This window comes from Thermobia domestica, chromosome 2 (assembly GCF_964235325.1).
Source record: "Thermobia domestica chromosome 2, izTheDome1.hap1.1, whole genome shotgun sequence".
Taxonomy (NCBI): Eukaryota; Metazoa; Arthropoda; class Insecta; order Zygentoma; family Lepismatidae; genus Thermobia; species Thermobia domestica.
Window position 1 is genome coordinate 48,499,696 of NC_137455.1, and position 16,085 is coordinate 48,515,780.

At 34.7% G+C, this 16,085-nt stretch overlaps 1 protein-coding gene across 1 annotated transcript in view; it reads left to right on the forward strand.

Moving 5' to 3' along the window:
• Positions 1–16,085, forward strand: part of LOC145671791 (DNA (cytosine-5)-methyltransferase 1.S-like) — an 87,595-nt gene that overhangs the window by 15,928 nt on the left and 55,582 nt on the right. The window contains exons 7-12 of the mRNA XM_081741010.1: positions 308–552; positions 2,371–2,552; positions 4,447–4,615; positions 5,320–5,450; positions 10,470–10,664; positions 14,339–14,488. Coding sequence (XP_081597136.1) covers positions 308–552; positions 2,371–2,552; positions 4,447–4,615; positions 5,320–5,450; positions 10,470–10,664; positions 14,339–14,488 — 1,072 coding nt within the window. The remainder of the gene's footprint in view (positions 1–307; positions 553–2,370; positions 2,553–4,446; positions 4,616–5,319; positions 5,451–10,469; positions 10,665–14,338; positions 14,489–16,085) is intronic.

Genomic DNA, 16,085 nt, shown 5'->3' on the forward strand with positions numbered 1-16,085 from the left:
TTCCATGAACCTCTATCCAGAGCAACTCTTCAAATGTTCATGTACATTATAACTGGAAAAACACCTTGAAACTGGGTAAGAAAAAAATAGAAAAGTTAAGGAATCCATCAGAAAATTGATGAGATAAAGTTGACTGTAAGGGAGGACGAGGGCGATTTATAGAGAAGGTTCCTAGCTCTGCCATTTCTATCCAAAGTTAAGGAAAGTCAAATTTGTAGAAAACCTGGTGTTCCTCTCTCGAGACTTAGGGAAATGTTTTCTTTGTTTCGTGTGTGTCTTCATATTTCATGTGTTCGTATTTTTTCAGGAGGCATTCCTGTGAAGGATCTCGGTCCTATTACTGAATGGTGGATTTCGAACTTTGATGGTGGCGCCAATTCTCTAGTAGGCTTTTCAACAGGCTATGCTGAATATTATCTTCTGGAACCTAGTGAAGACTATGTTCCTTTAATGAAAACCGTCAGAGAAAAGATTTATATGAGTAAATTAGTCATTGATTATTTGTTAAATGAACCGAATGCCACATACGAAGATCTACTTCATAAACTTCAGGTAAGTTATTGTCCTTTAATGAAACATATTATACTTGAACTATTATTTATGTTTTATATAAATGTACGAAATGAGTTAATGTAATTCTTACGCGTGAGTATGTGAAAGCAGGAAAGATCATAAGTCGTGTAGCTACATATTAGATGTGATGTAGAGATGTTTATTTATATAGCTTTAATACGTTAAAGTTTTCACATTTAATATGGAAAATAATTTTATGTACCGATGGATAGTTCTGTTACAGTAGTGGAGACTGGGTTCATACAGGGTTGAACTAGGAACCACGCATACCAAAGGCACATGTTCACTATTAGACTACTTAGTATTATAAGATTTAATATCCGGCTTATAACGTCTCCTGTACTGAACTTACCATTTCAGTCCTCAATAGTTCATTTTCTTCATTAAGTTTAGATCTCTAAGAAAATGCTCATATCACACAAACTGAAAAGAATATGGCAAAACAAGTGGGTTAACAACGAAAAGAGTAAAACCGTTAAAGCAATAAATAAAAAAAGTAAGCTGAATGTAGTGTAGGGCTCAAAATTTCCGGTCGCCGTTGGCAACTAAAAATTCAGAACTGGCGACCAGTATTTAGTAGGAATGTTTTCTGCGTAAACTCACAGGACTGCGCAATTTGTTTCGCACGAAAGTAATTGTGACTGAGAAAAAATAATTGTCACTGATATGAATTTGTCCAATCCAATCCTGCATGTAATTGTCTGGTTTTGAAATGTTATGCGCTGATGCAATATCTTCTTTTTGTCAAGTCCAGGGAGGGGGGAGGCTCTCATAATTTGTACGTGAGAGATACTGCCGACCATCATTTTTGGATTGGCGAGTGCGTCTGACTTTGAAATTTTGCGCCTTGATGTGTGTCCTGAAACATTATCTCCCTTCGTGGAAATAAGTGTGTTGACAGATTACCAGGTGCTAGTTTGGTGATTGTCCTGATCCTTTCCTTTCCAATGTGATAAGCTTGGATATGATGTTTAATCAGTCGAAGCCACGTGATACCTTTCAAGTGTGCCAGAATACACGTTAACATGACATTGTGGATTCTTTTATCAAGCTATTTAACGGATATGGGTTTTTCCTCCTAATCTGCAAAACTTGGCTCCAGTGCAACGAATATTATGTAGAAATATCATTGGAACGAAGGAACATATTAGAGACTTGTGTAGGGGGCACGGTGGCTCAGTGGTGGAGCGCTTACCTCTGATGCGTGGAGTCCTGGTTCGATATCCGGCCAAATAAGTTCCTGAGGTACAAGATCGTGTCCGTGGGTTTTATCGAGAGCACTCCGTCCCACATTCTCATTCCACCAATTTTCCTATCATCATTCACTTGGCTTAATCATCGTCTTCCTTACCCTAAAAAGGGCATAATCATGGGACATTAAACTGAAAGATTTAATTTCATTTATATATATTTCCTCATAGCAGCTGAAGGAGGCCCTGGAATTTTGCTTTATTTTGACCGTTATTTCAAATTATATTCAGTTTTCTCTTGGATCATTTTAATTCATTGTTTGTTGTACCCTTTTGGTAGGTTTACCAATTTCTTGTAATATATATGGCATAAACGTAATCTCAAATAGATGAAAACAATGAAAGGTGAAGAGCTGGACCGTTAGTTCCTTTTCCAATACTTTCGTTTTAACTTCAAATACTTTCAAGCATTCTATATTATATAACACATTGACATACTTTGATATTAAATTTGCAGGAGATTAACTTAGTTTCCTGCGAGAAAGTCTTATATACAGAACTTGGAAGAAAATAATTCGGCAGCTGTTTATTATTTGTTCGTTTGTAGACTACTGCACGTCCGCGAGGCATTACAGCATTATCTGAAGAGTCGTTGGTGGAACATGCCCAGTTTATCTGCGATCAGGTGGCAAGTTTTGATTCCTTAGCAGAGGCAGAAGAAAGATCTCTTATTGCCGCGCCCTGTATGCGGACACTAGTAAAGCTTGGTGGTGTAACGTTTACTAAAAGGTTAGTAATTTTAAACTAAATTCATGTTTTGTTTGATCAAATCTTCTCGTATTTAAAAACAGTTTTCATTTGCAATATTGCGTGCATTCTTAATATATATTTTATAACCAGTCCACGGTTCCATGATTTTTACTCGAGTGCACAATGAATTTTCACCAATATTTATTTGTTCATAACATTTCTTATTTTGTGTGAGAAACGCGCAAGCTAAAATGTTCTGAAATCATCAATTTTCTTTTTTTCTTTTCGCAACAAACAAGGTACTTTTCATTCAAGAGACCAGTCAGATGTATTCGAAACTTTGTGAATCCCAAAGCTTAACTGGGCAGAAAGTCAAACTAACGATAACACATTCAGAATTGCCAAGTCATGATTATTTCGAACTCGTTTTTTGTGTATCGTTAACATAAAACATTTATTAAGTCGTTACATTTTTCATTGTAATCAGTCAGAAATATTGATAGGAAATTGGAATTGTGAGAAATACTTATTGGACATATTCTCAAGAAGGTAAAAGCGAGTAGTGACTTTCAGTGTGGTTCGAACTAAGCGTATCAGCGTAAGGGGAGTTATTATACACCCGTATATAGATTATCATCTATGTACTAGTAACATGTTAAGGAGGCTACTACAAACACCAGGATATTCAAGTTTTGCTGATAACGCCCAAATCCAATGCTGAGGAACTTTGTATTTCTCAGAAGCAGTGTAGCCGAGTACTTCGTTGGGCCATTCTTGAGATATTGAATATAGCGCAGTGGTGTTCAGTATTTTAAACTTTATACAGATACTATAGTTATATAATATATAATAGAAAACGCGCTAAAACGAGAGTTAACGGTTTTTCATTGCGGGAATGCCGTTACACCATTCGTTTTTAAACGAATTACAAGATTTTCAGATAGCTTAATTTTAACATAGCATTAGCGAACCTAAAAATTTCCAACATTAAGTCTTTCAAAACATCTGAAAGGTACAAAATACACAATAAGAAAGTGATAAGTTATTAAATCATATAAAGATGTGTGGGCTGTTTTTCATGCGAGCGAAGGGATCAAAATTAAACTTCGACATAGGCATCTGGAGAGAAGCTGGAATATCATTGGCACCTACCGTCATCCTAGTCACAATGTAAGTACAATATTTATTTATTTAAAGAAATACTTCCCAATGTACAACCACGTTATTCAGTAGGCCATCTATAAACTTCCAAGAGGTTGTTTTTGCATAATGTTAAGGACTACAGCCAATAAGACATAAACATATGTAAGCGAATATGAGATGCGGTACAATACGAATGATATATATTTGTTCTTGCTCCAGACTAATTACATGACCAACCGGAATGAAAAAAGGGAATCGAAAGACTTCCAGTTCCCTCTGTCACATTACAAAGAACTCTGAAAAAAAAAGTCAGAAGGTGTAATATTAGATATATAAATTTATTCAAAGTAAATTCATATTAAAACTCAAAAGAATAATTACTTTATAGTATAATGAAATTGTCTATACAGTTACTATGGGATTGAAGCACCAGCTTTTGTATAATTACCGTTAAAAGCCAATTGATTTTTTTTATATATTTTAAAAATAAAAATTGTGTAAAATTATTGTCTCAAGAGATGAGTCTGCAGTCTGAAAATTTTATGTTTATTAAAATGTCTTAAAGATTAACGTTTAAAAAGATAATAAAATCAAATAAACAAAAGATTTGCTTTTGTTGTTTCGAGGGGGACTTTAAATCTCCTTCACTCGTGTTACAGTAAACAGTTATAAAACAATAGAGTTCGTAATAATAATAATCTTTTATTCAGTGTGCTACTCCAATTGATCTAGTAATACCATTCCTTGTTTCGCTTTGTTTCGTAGTGTTTCATTTAACTTTCCTTTGTAGGCGAGCAATGCGTCGCATCGAACGAAAAGATTTTGTAGAAAAAAGAGCAGAATGTGCTAAAGCTGCCAGCAAGAGGACACGACTGAAAGCAACGATTACACCATGTGTAAATGATGTCATAGAGACTTTTTTCAATGATCCTGTACTAGAAGAGGAGGAGGCAAACAAGGTATAATAATTGCTACTTGATGTAAGAGAATGTATGCTCAATATTAATTTTAAAGATGTCCAGAATTATCCAACTGGAAACATTTCGGCAAAAGGTTATTACCTTCCTCAGCTCAAATCCTGTCAGAAAACTATCGAAGTCTATAGAACTACACCCCGTTGATTGTCTTCTGAATATCTTCTCTCTTTTAATTTCAGTAGTCTTACATAAAATTTCCGTTCTACTTATGAACCACTTTTCATAAGCACCAAACTGTATCTGGATGCTTTTGAAGTATCTAGTAAGTACTTTTTTAATGAATATATAGGCATAAGACATAAGAAGTGGTGAATCGTTCACAGTAAATAAAACTCCTCAATTTTTTTTTCTTCGATGTGAAATGAAGTTATTTGCTTTTAGGCGAGTTTCTTTTGAAATGTTTATCGCGCATATATCGTTTCGTGCTTGATTTGGAAAGTTTATTGAAATATGTTGTATTGATCTATTTGATCCAGAGGGCTAATGCGTGAGGAGCAATCCAAATGTTAAATTCGAATTGTCTGCACAGTTCCATTTCGAAAGCAATGGAAATCAATATATGCTAAAGTTGACTGTATTAAATCCGTAGTCGAAATTATTAATTATTTATTAGTGGAATTATATTATTAATGCAATAGTTTGTGATAGTTTTACGAAATATTTTCTACATACTTATCTTATTCCAGATACTTCGTCGTAAACTATGTGGAGCATGTGAATATTGCCAGATTCCTGATTGTGGCGTATGTACAATTTGCGAAGAAAGTGTATCATTTGGAAATATTGATAAGCACAAACGACCCTGTTTGAAACGAAGGTAAGAGATACTAATTTTTCCATTTTTCCACGTCGTTGTTAGGAGCGGTTTGGTAGGTATTCGTGGTAACTTCCAACATATTATTGGTAGAAAAAAAGCTTTCAGTGTTATGTCCCACGGTTATGCCGGCTAGGCTAATGGAAACAGTATATTATTGCCATGTATACTAGGCCCATCAGGCGCCAAGACCACAGAAACCAACACAAGGAATTTGTAGAAGCATATTTGGAAATGGTCCAAATATTAATTGCATGTGTAGCTCAAAGTGCGTGAACTTCTGATAGTGACGGCTTATCAATTGACAAGAGATGGAGTAAGCCTAAAAATTCGGTATTCAGTTAGTGGCAACCAAACTTAGTCGTAAGTTAGCAATTCAGCTATAAAATTTAATGACAGACTTAAGATATAAAAATAAAATAAAATTACAAACTTAGAAAAATTAGACCTTGTTCAAAACTTTCGAATAATTTCGCTAAGTTGGTAAAGAAGTGTTAACTTTCTATTTATTGTTCAGGTTTCACTGAAATTGAAGTTCGTTAAAAGAAAAGAATCAGAAGATAAGTGGTATATCCGATGCAACCATTGTTCCATTAGCCAGATAAGAATTTACAGTTTTTCCGAAAAATCGCTGCAATTTCAAAATTACTTATCGCGTTTGTATTTTTAAAACTAAGTTTTTCAAAATTTTTGAACATTAACTAACAAAGTGATTTAGTACCAGCAGAAAAACGTTATAAATTTACTAATGCTTATTGATTTCAAATTCTAGATAAGTATTTCGAGAGACTTCAGCAAAGTATTTCTTTAAAAATTCTTGAAGTGAATAAATCAAGTTAGAAGTTCTCTAAAAGTCAATGATTCTTTAAAGTGAGGAAGGAACATAAGTTCGAAGTTAATTTTATGGAAAGATGAGTTACCCGCTTCCAGGAAGTACGTCCTACGTTAAATAGATCAAAATAAGTGATTTGTTATTTTAAAACATCTAGGTTTTTACTGAGAATGTTTAAAATTTGTAGAATAGATTTTGCGCAAAGTTACTACATTGAACTTAACAAATATACTGTAAAGTATATTTTCTGTACCTGTATCTGTATGCTGTTACGGTGATCTTAGTTCAAAAATCATTCCTTAATTCGGTAAAGTTACTGGAAAAGAGGCTTATTTTTATTAGATAGATTAAATAGTTTAAATTTCCAACAAAAAATACTTTTTAAAGAAAGTTACACTATGTGATCAAAAGTATCCGGACACCTGGCTGAAAATGATTTACAAGTTCGTGGCGCCCTCCATCGGTACTACTGGAATTCAATATGGTGTTGGCCCACCCTTAGTCTTGATGACAGCTTCCACTCTCGCAGGCATACTTTCAATCAGGTGCTGGAAGGTTTCTTGGGGAGGAGTGCTGAACTGAGGAGAGGTATCGATGTAGGTCGGTGAGGCCTGGCACGAAGTTGGCGTTCCAAAACATCCCAAAGGTGTTCTATAGGATTCAAGTCAGGACTCTGTGCAGGCCAGTCCATTACAGGGATGTTATGGTCGTGTAACCATTCCGCTACAGGCCGTGCAGTATGAACATGTGCTCGATCGTGTTGAAAGATGCAATCGCCATCCCCATATTGCTCTTCAATAGTAGGAAGCAAGAAGGTGCTTAAAACATCAATGTAGGCCTGCGCTGTGAGATTGCCACACTAAACAACAAGGGGTGCAAGTCCCCTCCAAGAAAAACACGACCACAGTATAACACCACCACCTCCGAATTTTACTGTTGGCACTACACACGCTGACAGATAATGTTCACCGGGCATTCGCCATACCACACCCTGCCATCGGATCGCCACATTGTGTACCGTAATTCGTCACTCCACACAACGTTTTTCCACTGTTCAATCGTCCAATGTTTACGCTCCTTACACCAAGTGAGGCGTCGTTTGTCATTTACCTGCGTGATGTGTGGCTTATGAGCAACCGCTTGACCATGAAATCCAAGTTTTCTCACCTCACGCCTAACTCTCATAGTACTTGGAGTGGATCCTGATGCAGCTTGGAATTCCTGTGTGATGGTCTGGGTAGATGTCTGCCTATTACACTTTACGACCCTCTTCAACTGTAGGCGGTCTCTGTCAGTCAACAGACAAGGTCGGTCTGTACGCTTTTGTGCTGTACGTGTCCTTTCATGTTTCCACTTTCACTATCACATCAAAAACAGTAAACTGAGGGATGTTTAGGAGCGTAAAAATCTCGCGTACAAACTTCTGACACAAGTGACACTCAATCACCTGACCACGTTCGAAGTTCGTAAATTCCGCGGAGCGCCCCATTCTGCTTTCTCACGATGTCTAATGACTACTGAGGTCGCTGATAATGAGTACGTGACAGTAGGTGGCAGCACAATGCATCCAATATGAAAAACATATTTTTGGGGGTGTCCGAATACTTTTGATCACATAGTGTATATTTGAACAAAAGAAAAATCCTATGTAAAAACTGAGTTATTATACATACTGTACGTAAGAATGACTGTGTTGAGACATGTAAGAATGGCTAAAATTTAATAAATCCAAGAGAAGAAAAGAATTTGTAAGTAATTTATAAGAACTTTCACTAGGGAAAATTCGCTTTTGAGGTAAAATTTCTTCTAACTTTTGTTTTTCGTGATCAAAAGTTGCAAATTTTAAAGTTTGATTTTATATTTTGTTATTTTTAGAATAATGACAGATTTTTCTGAGATTATTTGTTTCGACCAAAAACAGCAAAAACTTGAAGTTTCATTTTAATTTTTTTTTACAAGATTTGAAAAAATATAATTAAAATTAGATAAATTTGGGATGAGAAATTAGTTCTCGTCAGTGTAGTTAGCCTTATGAATCTTAAGTAGTTCAACTGCTCTTATTATTATATTATATTATATTATTTTTTAGTTGCTTATTTTTAAAAAGTTAGTTTATTTTTAACAGCAATAACTGAGTCCTTAGAAGTCCAGTTGAGAGAATGTCATCCAACCCCAGGTGCAACCAAAGAATAAAAGCTATGTCCATTTTGATGATCATTGAAAATTTTATTAATTTCGTATTCCGTTTGCCAGAAAAATGATTCAAGTTGGAACGAAGTTAAAGGAGCATGAATGAATTTAACTAGATGGTTAATCTTCTTCAGGAGAAAACTAAGGTCTCATGCTTGCTTTATTATTATTATTATTATTATTATTATTATTATTATTATTATTATTATTATTATTATTATTATTATTATTATTATTATTATTTTAATTCTGAAACTCCAGCTAAGAATGAAACAATGGAAGTTCGAATCCATTATTTTAAGATGATATCATAGAAATTTTACTTGCAAACCATTAAGTAAGTCTAAGGGGTAATTTATTCTCGTTATTTACATGAATCAAGGACCTCGAGATTATTTGGTTCAGGAAACAACCTTGGGACTTCGCTGTTTCTCAGCTCATTCTTTAGCATAGTCACTGTAAATTCCAAGCCCTTTAGCCAATAAAATTGCAGTTTGTTTTCGCTGTATTTTTTGGAAGTATGTTCTCATTTTTCAGTGGAACATTTTGTCCCAACAATAATCATTAATACACACGAAGGAGCAGTTAATAGAACTTCCTTCAACTAGTTTCTCATTTGTTATTCAGGTATACTTTTGTGTTTATTTGTCCATCATTAGCACTTGAGAAAATATTCTTTTTATTTTCCAACTTTAGATTGACAGGTAAATGCCAAAGGTGTTGAACGAAGTCAGATCGGGGTCCAAAGACACATTAAAACATTATTTTTTAATTTTTGATTTTTATTTATTTTTTCATGCCTGGCCGTTTGTACAATTTTAGATGTGTAGGAGATACTTAACATTTTTTATAGAATCAATGACCGGGCCACGGCCGATCTTGAATCCATTTTGCCTGCAGCTCGCCAGGTTTGCCCCATTACATTGTGTCCTGTCACACATGAAATGCTGTCAACCTGAGACAGTTCACCTGTTTCAAAGGAAGATAGTAATCCACCATGCGGTATCTCGATATATTGGGCAGGATTAATGTGTCCATCTTGAAGAATTGATATATTGTGACGACCTTTCCGACTTACGTTCCACACCATGATATGTACGCTGCCGTACTTTAAGATTGTGTAATTGTGGTCTTTCTGTTCCTTCCACACCTACTATTGACCGTTCTCCGAGAATTAGCAAATTCGGCTTTTATCAGAGGATACAAGTATCTATGACATACTGCACATAGCAGTAACCCAGTTGTTTCTCCGTATCATTTGTGTTTCGTAAAGACTTCTCTTTGACGACGCATCGATACATTCCTACACAATGCAGATACTGCTGGACTGTTTATGTTGATCTGTCAGCTTGGGCATTGGGATCTGTCCTGTCTTTCACATATTTGGATAGCTTGGTCCGTACACTTTATAAACAAACGCACGTTTCAGACGTAGCATTGATCCCGATCTACCCAATATGGGACTAACCATGTTTCCAGCCAGTTTGAACTACACCATAATCCTATTAGTTTTGCTTGAGATGCACGTAGCCCAGTGCTGATGCTGCGCTGACATCTATCACATTCCCAGTAGACCTTGGGTAAACTCCTCCAGTTTCTCAGAGCCACGTCCGCGCGCCATAGTGCCACTTGTACTGCATTCTAATACCACTACTTACGTCATCCTCATCGTCCGTTCGAATTCGTTAGGTGTTTCCATGTAGGTGACTATTTATGTTACGGTAGTATATATTATGTAACAAATTTTCCTCAGAACAAATAGAAAAATCATGCTGACATAGAAAATGTCAATAAATAAATAATAATAATAATAATGCTTTAAACTCCTACAAACACTTTTACGTGCGTTCGATGTAATTTTTCATTGAATGATTAATATAATATGTCGTATGATGGTCTGTTTCGTAACAAGCTGCTATCTGTAAAGGAGATGGAGAGCTCAAGAGAAAAATTACCGTAAAGCTCAAAACAAATAAAATAAAGATGTAAAACCGTTACAGATGTCCAAATGGTGCGATTGAAGAAGCCGAAGAATCGGAGCCTGAAGATGAAGAGCAATATCGAGTTATGTCAGAAGAGAATTGCAAGACCACGGTTAGGAACCGATCACCGAAGAACTTGCCGCAAAAGAAAGAGGTAAAACCAAATTGGCTTGGTAAACATATAATGGATGATGGAAGTCGTATTTTTTACAGGTTAGTGAATCTATATTTTGTGTCACTAATACAGAATACAATCTTATTCTGTGTTACTAAAAGTTAACGAGAAAAATACTGCTATGAACCTCTAGAAATAACATACGAAAGATAAACCTATTAGAAGATTACAGTGTAGGGAACTCTATTTGAAATATATATACATGTGTGTTCCAAGTAAAGGCATAATAAATACACATCCGGTTTTCTTTTCGTATTCTAAACCAGTAAGTACAGAAATAAGGTCATAGACCTCCATAGCTATATTTTTGATATTCATGGACAAACTGCAACCCGTTTCAAACAGTAGTATGGATTTTAAAAGTTGAAAGATATATGTGACTTTTCCAGGCACATTACGCCAGCTGTACTAATAAGTGTATTCAAGGTATGATTCAACTCTTTCACCAGGGTATGTTCCGTCAAATGTTTCACATACTCATTTTACGCTTATGATCAGTTAATAGAAGAAATTCAATTTGATATATTAAAACAAAACTATATTACTCTTTTTTTAAAGCATTGAAAATAATAAACTACTCTCTGACAACAATAAGATAATTAGCAAAGTTATAGTTTGATATAATGTGACACACATTTATGTAATTTGTTTATATATGCACAGGATTCCCACCAACATGAAAATCCTAGAAAAGTTAGGGAATTATATGTAAAGCTGAAAAAACCTGAAGTAAAGGAATTCGTGGTCCCCAAATAAGTGGAAACCGTGATGTATAAGAACTGTATTTAATATGCTGAAACCATATAGTACAATTTAGAAGTAATAATAATAATAATAATAATAAGAAAAAAAATAAGCTATCGTCTGTTGAATTCCTTGTTTTCAAAAGGAATTCAGCAATATATTGAATATATTTACAAGTACAGTGAAACCTGTCTATGTTGGCCACCATCGGTTCCATCGAAAAGTGGCTAACTTAGACAGGTGGCCAACTTACGGAAAATAAGTGTGATTTGTGTATTTTTAGAATAGGATATCTAGTATTACTTGATCGTAAAATTTTAATAAGCAGTGGCACAACAGCTACTTATAAATAATGTATATAGAGTAATCATCAAAAATATACAGTACTAGAAAATATTACTATACTATGTTTAATATATGTGCATACTTTTCTCTTCCTGAAAACTAGTCTTGCACATTGGATTATTCGAATTGAAAACACAATAACACAAACAAGCATGAAATAGAAGCGTATGTACGCAGTTTATTGAAATTGATATTATAACACACTGAATTATTCAGATTGTAAACAAGAAAAGCTAAGTTATAAATTGAGAAATTCATATGCAATTTATATTACTTCTTTCCAGTTGTTACTGAATGGTGGTTAATTCTAGACGTATTTTTTATTCTTTTTGGCAGATAAGCACATACTAATATTGTAGTTTACCTCTTGTTAATGAGCTAGAAGTGTTTCCCTCAGAGCAAAAGATGTTTTGAGAAAATCTTGAGGGAATTCATATCTCAAAAACTCCGCTATCTTTTGACAAGCCGACAGGTGCCAATAGTTGACAATTGAGCTTTAACCTTGAGAATTTTCCGGAATTACAAAAGCTCCCCACTGATCAGAGGAATTGATATAGCCAATGGTTTTACCAAAACAGACGGAGTAAACAAATACGTATAACCATTTCCTAAATTCCTGTACGTGCTTTTTCTTATTCACACCTTCCTTCACCACCCCTTTATGAGGGTAGTGTTCTGGCCATTGACCTCCAAGAACAAATCGTGCGAATCTATGCTTCTTTGTGTCCAGTCACAAATACAGAACATCTGCCTCTCATATGGGAATACGAAAGAATTAAGAATAATAACAAAATTGAGTTTTGCGTGGCCAAGATACACAGGTAAATTTATTATCATCATAGGATAAACATTGCTTCAGTGTGGCCAACTTCCAAGATAGACAAGTGGCCAACTTATAGAGTAGTAAGTAACGAATGTCTTATGGGAAAATGCAGGTTAAAGACGAACTAGGCCAAGATAGCAGGTGGCCAACTTAGAGAGGTGGCCAAGTTGACAGGTTTTACTGTAACTCAGCTGTGAATAATTTTCTGCCCATGTCCGTAATTGCAGATTGTTTCCAGTGAAAACTTAAACATTTTGTGTTTCAATGGGTGCATTGTGCTGTCAGCTCCTGTATTAATTCTACATTTTGATCAGAATATCTACGTTCCCATCCGAGAATGGGATTGTGAAAAAAGAAATATAAAACTTTATTATTATTATTATTATTATTATTATTATTATTATTATTATTATTGTTGTTTTGTTTTATTAAAGATACTTTTTCCACCCCCTAAATATTAAAACATTAGATATGAATCTTGAGCTTGAAGAAAAATGAAATGTATTGTCAAAAATATGAAATGTATAATTGAACAATGAAAACCTGTTGGACTAACAGCACGAAATATAGTGTTTAGCGTTTATTTATCCACTCATTGTGCAACTCTGTGTTTTAAATAAAAGTAATTATTAGACAATTCTTGATGTGAATGTTACGTTAAAATGAACATATACGAAATTTAAAACAATTCTTAATAATTCCAGTTTTTAATATTTTATAATAAGAGAGAGTCTGTCTTGGCTATGATTTAGTTCCGTATTTCTTGCTATTAGAAAATGCGCAAAACTTATGTAATAGTAGAATAACGCTTATCGGTTATTTTCAAATCGCTATTATGCTCAACCAATCGCATACGAGGGGGAAAAAAAGTGTTTGCATATACTGATTTATTGCCAGAGTAGAAACCATAAACGAAACACTAAATCCTACGCACCTTTGTCTATTTTTACACATAATCACCACGTGTGTTGAGGCACTTGTACGCATTACCGTAACACCAACTTCTCGATGCCCGCTTCGTAGAAAGGAGCCAGCTAATCACGGAATCAGCGCTTCGATGTGGTTCGTAAACCTTTGTCCTGGCAGGAACTTCAACGGACCAAAAAGGTTAATCACAGGGGATGGACTGTAAGGTGATGCTCTATAATTTCCTATCCCCAAGAGTGAAATTGGCGATTGTTTTGTTCAATTCGCGCGATTTTGCGTTCTCATAGCTTATATGATGACGTATTCCAGCCACTTTCGGAATTGACAGCAACGTCGTGCGGTGAAAGGAATCGGAAGTTACACTGAAGCCGTTCCAAGAAAAGCCTACCATATCACTCGTATATCTCGATTTTGTATTAAAATGTATTACATGCTTGCAAAATAAATAGGCGCAAAGACCTTTCGATTTTCAATCGTACATGTACGAAAAATGGCTGCCGTATCATATGAGCAATAATATAATAAGAAGAATATATTATAAAACAGACTGAATTTTAGTTATATCTTGAAAAAAAAGTTAAATATTAGCAGAAAAGACGAAATTTCCATTCGTTATACTAAAAGTTCGAAATTCGTTATTTTGAAACGTTTCAACACATGTTAAATAGAGAAAAGTGGAGGGTTCTAAAAATAATTTAATTCTGAACATTTCGTTATACTGGCGTTTGCTACAGCAACATTTACTGTAATAGTAAAAGTGCAGTAATATTTAGTTGCGTTACATTTCTGTGTTACTCTTTCACAAGAGAAGAATCAATTACTTTTATGTGTTGAGGTTAAATAATGTGAAGAATAACGAAGTGTAATTTTCAGAAAAGTGCGGATTGCAGACGAAGAGTACGAGCTAAATAATTTTGTGTTAGTGCAGCCAAAGGATCCTCATGGAACACCTCACATCGCTCGAATAGTCTACATGTGGGAAAGTAGATTAAAGGGAAAATACTTCCACGCTCACTGGTTTTGGTACGTATTATGGAAATACCTGAAATAATTTATTGCAAGGGAAGTAAGTCTGGTGAATTATTCTAAATTATTAGTAATGCAAAAATTATTTATTCTCGAAAATTCATATTTTATATATATTTTTGAGGTTCATATTAACACAGAATAAACTTCTGTGATGTGATACTTAAGGATATGAATTGACGCATGTTTATAATAATTTCTAAACGTACTCTTTCATTTGCTACGTCTAATATTTACTTTACTATTACAGCTCTTTCAGATAAGAAGTAACATGAGCAGTAGCCAGTGGTACGCGATATTTAGCGTATCGTTGCCGGATTGCGGATTCCCCTTTCCCTTCTCACCATTTCTCTACCTAGCATTACTCCAAATGAATTGACAGCATTATTCATAATGTCAAAACTGTTATTCCAATAAAATTTACAGTATTCACTGTCCATGTGGAAAATATAAACTAAATTCTTTTAGTTTATTCCATTTGAACTGTTAAAAGTTCATCATCTGTTTCATCCTGCTATTACCATCGTCTGTGATAGTTTGTAATTTGTCGCTGTGTTAGCACGAGTCTTAATTTTTACAACAGGTTACAAATTTTATTACCAGTTTTGCATAAATTATTCTTTTGTAATTGTTCTGTATGTTATACAAAGGATCATCTCCAGTCTTCCTGTTAGGTAATTAGTTTCCTCGCTGATTTAGAGAAGGCTTCCCCCTTGAGGACTTCCTTGCTTCAGCAAAGATGAATCACACAAATGAAATGAATTCTAAAGCATTTGTTTTTATATTTTTGGAAATTAACTTTGTTTCTCTTCCTCTGATGCGAATTTTACTCCTACCTGTAAAATATATATAGTTGATGGAACCAGTTAAAAAACCGGTAATTTTAAATTCATTTTCTATAAATTACGGACACACAATGCAAATTTTATTTACTAAGAAAGAATTCGAGGAACAGTTATACGAATAAAGGTGAGAAGCCTTGTTCTCTCTCGATTGTGTCTACTGTCCGCGTCTCATAGCAGCCAAGTTTGTTTTGGGAGTGCAATAATTTATGGTATCATTTAGATACCTACACGTTTGTTCAGCAGTCATGAGCTCGTATGTTGAGTAGATTGGAAAAGAGGGGGAAGTAGATGGCAAAAGAGGGGGAGGATTGAATGATGAAATAGTCAAACGTAAAGCGCGAATCAAAATAATCATATTCTTTAAACCAGTTGTCTTGAGTGAGATTTTCGTAGATTTTTCTCATTTACACCAGGTATATGCTGGGATGGTGCCTAATATACAGGTCCCAGGCCATTTTCTTCCTTCCTTCGTACCTTCCCCAGATAATGTCGCCGAGGGATGTCATCTCCTATACGTGACTGACTTAAGACCATAGATGCCGATAATGCCCAGAAATATGTATTAATAAAATAATAAATAATAGACCAGGTGTGCATGAAATATAATTGATCAAGTGTTAATATGATAGTGTCCCTTCTTTCTTTTGAAAGTCTTTCTTCTGTGAAATCTTATTCAGAAGATTTTTACGAGTGCTTATAATTTTGTACTAATTTCTGGCAATGTTGTTCTTTTAAAAAGCACTTTGTGA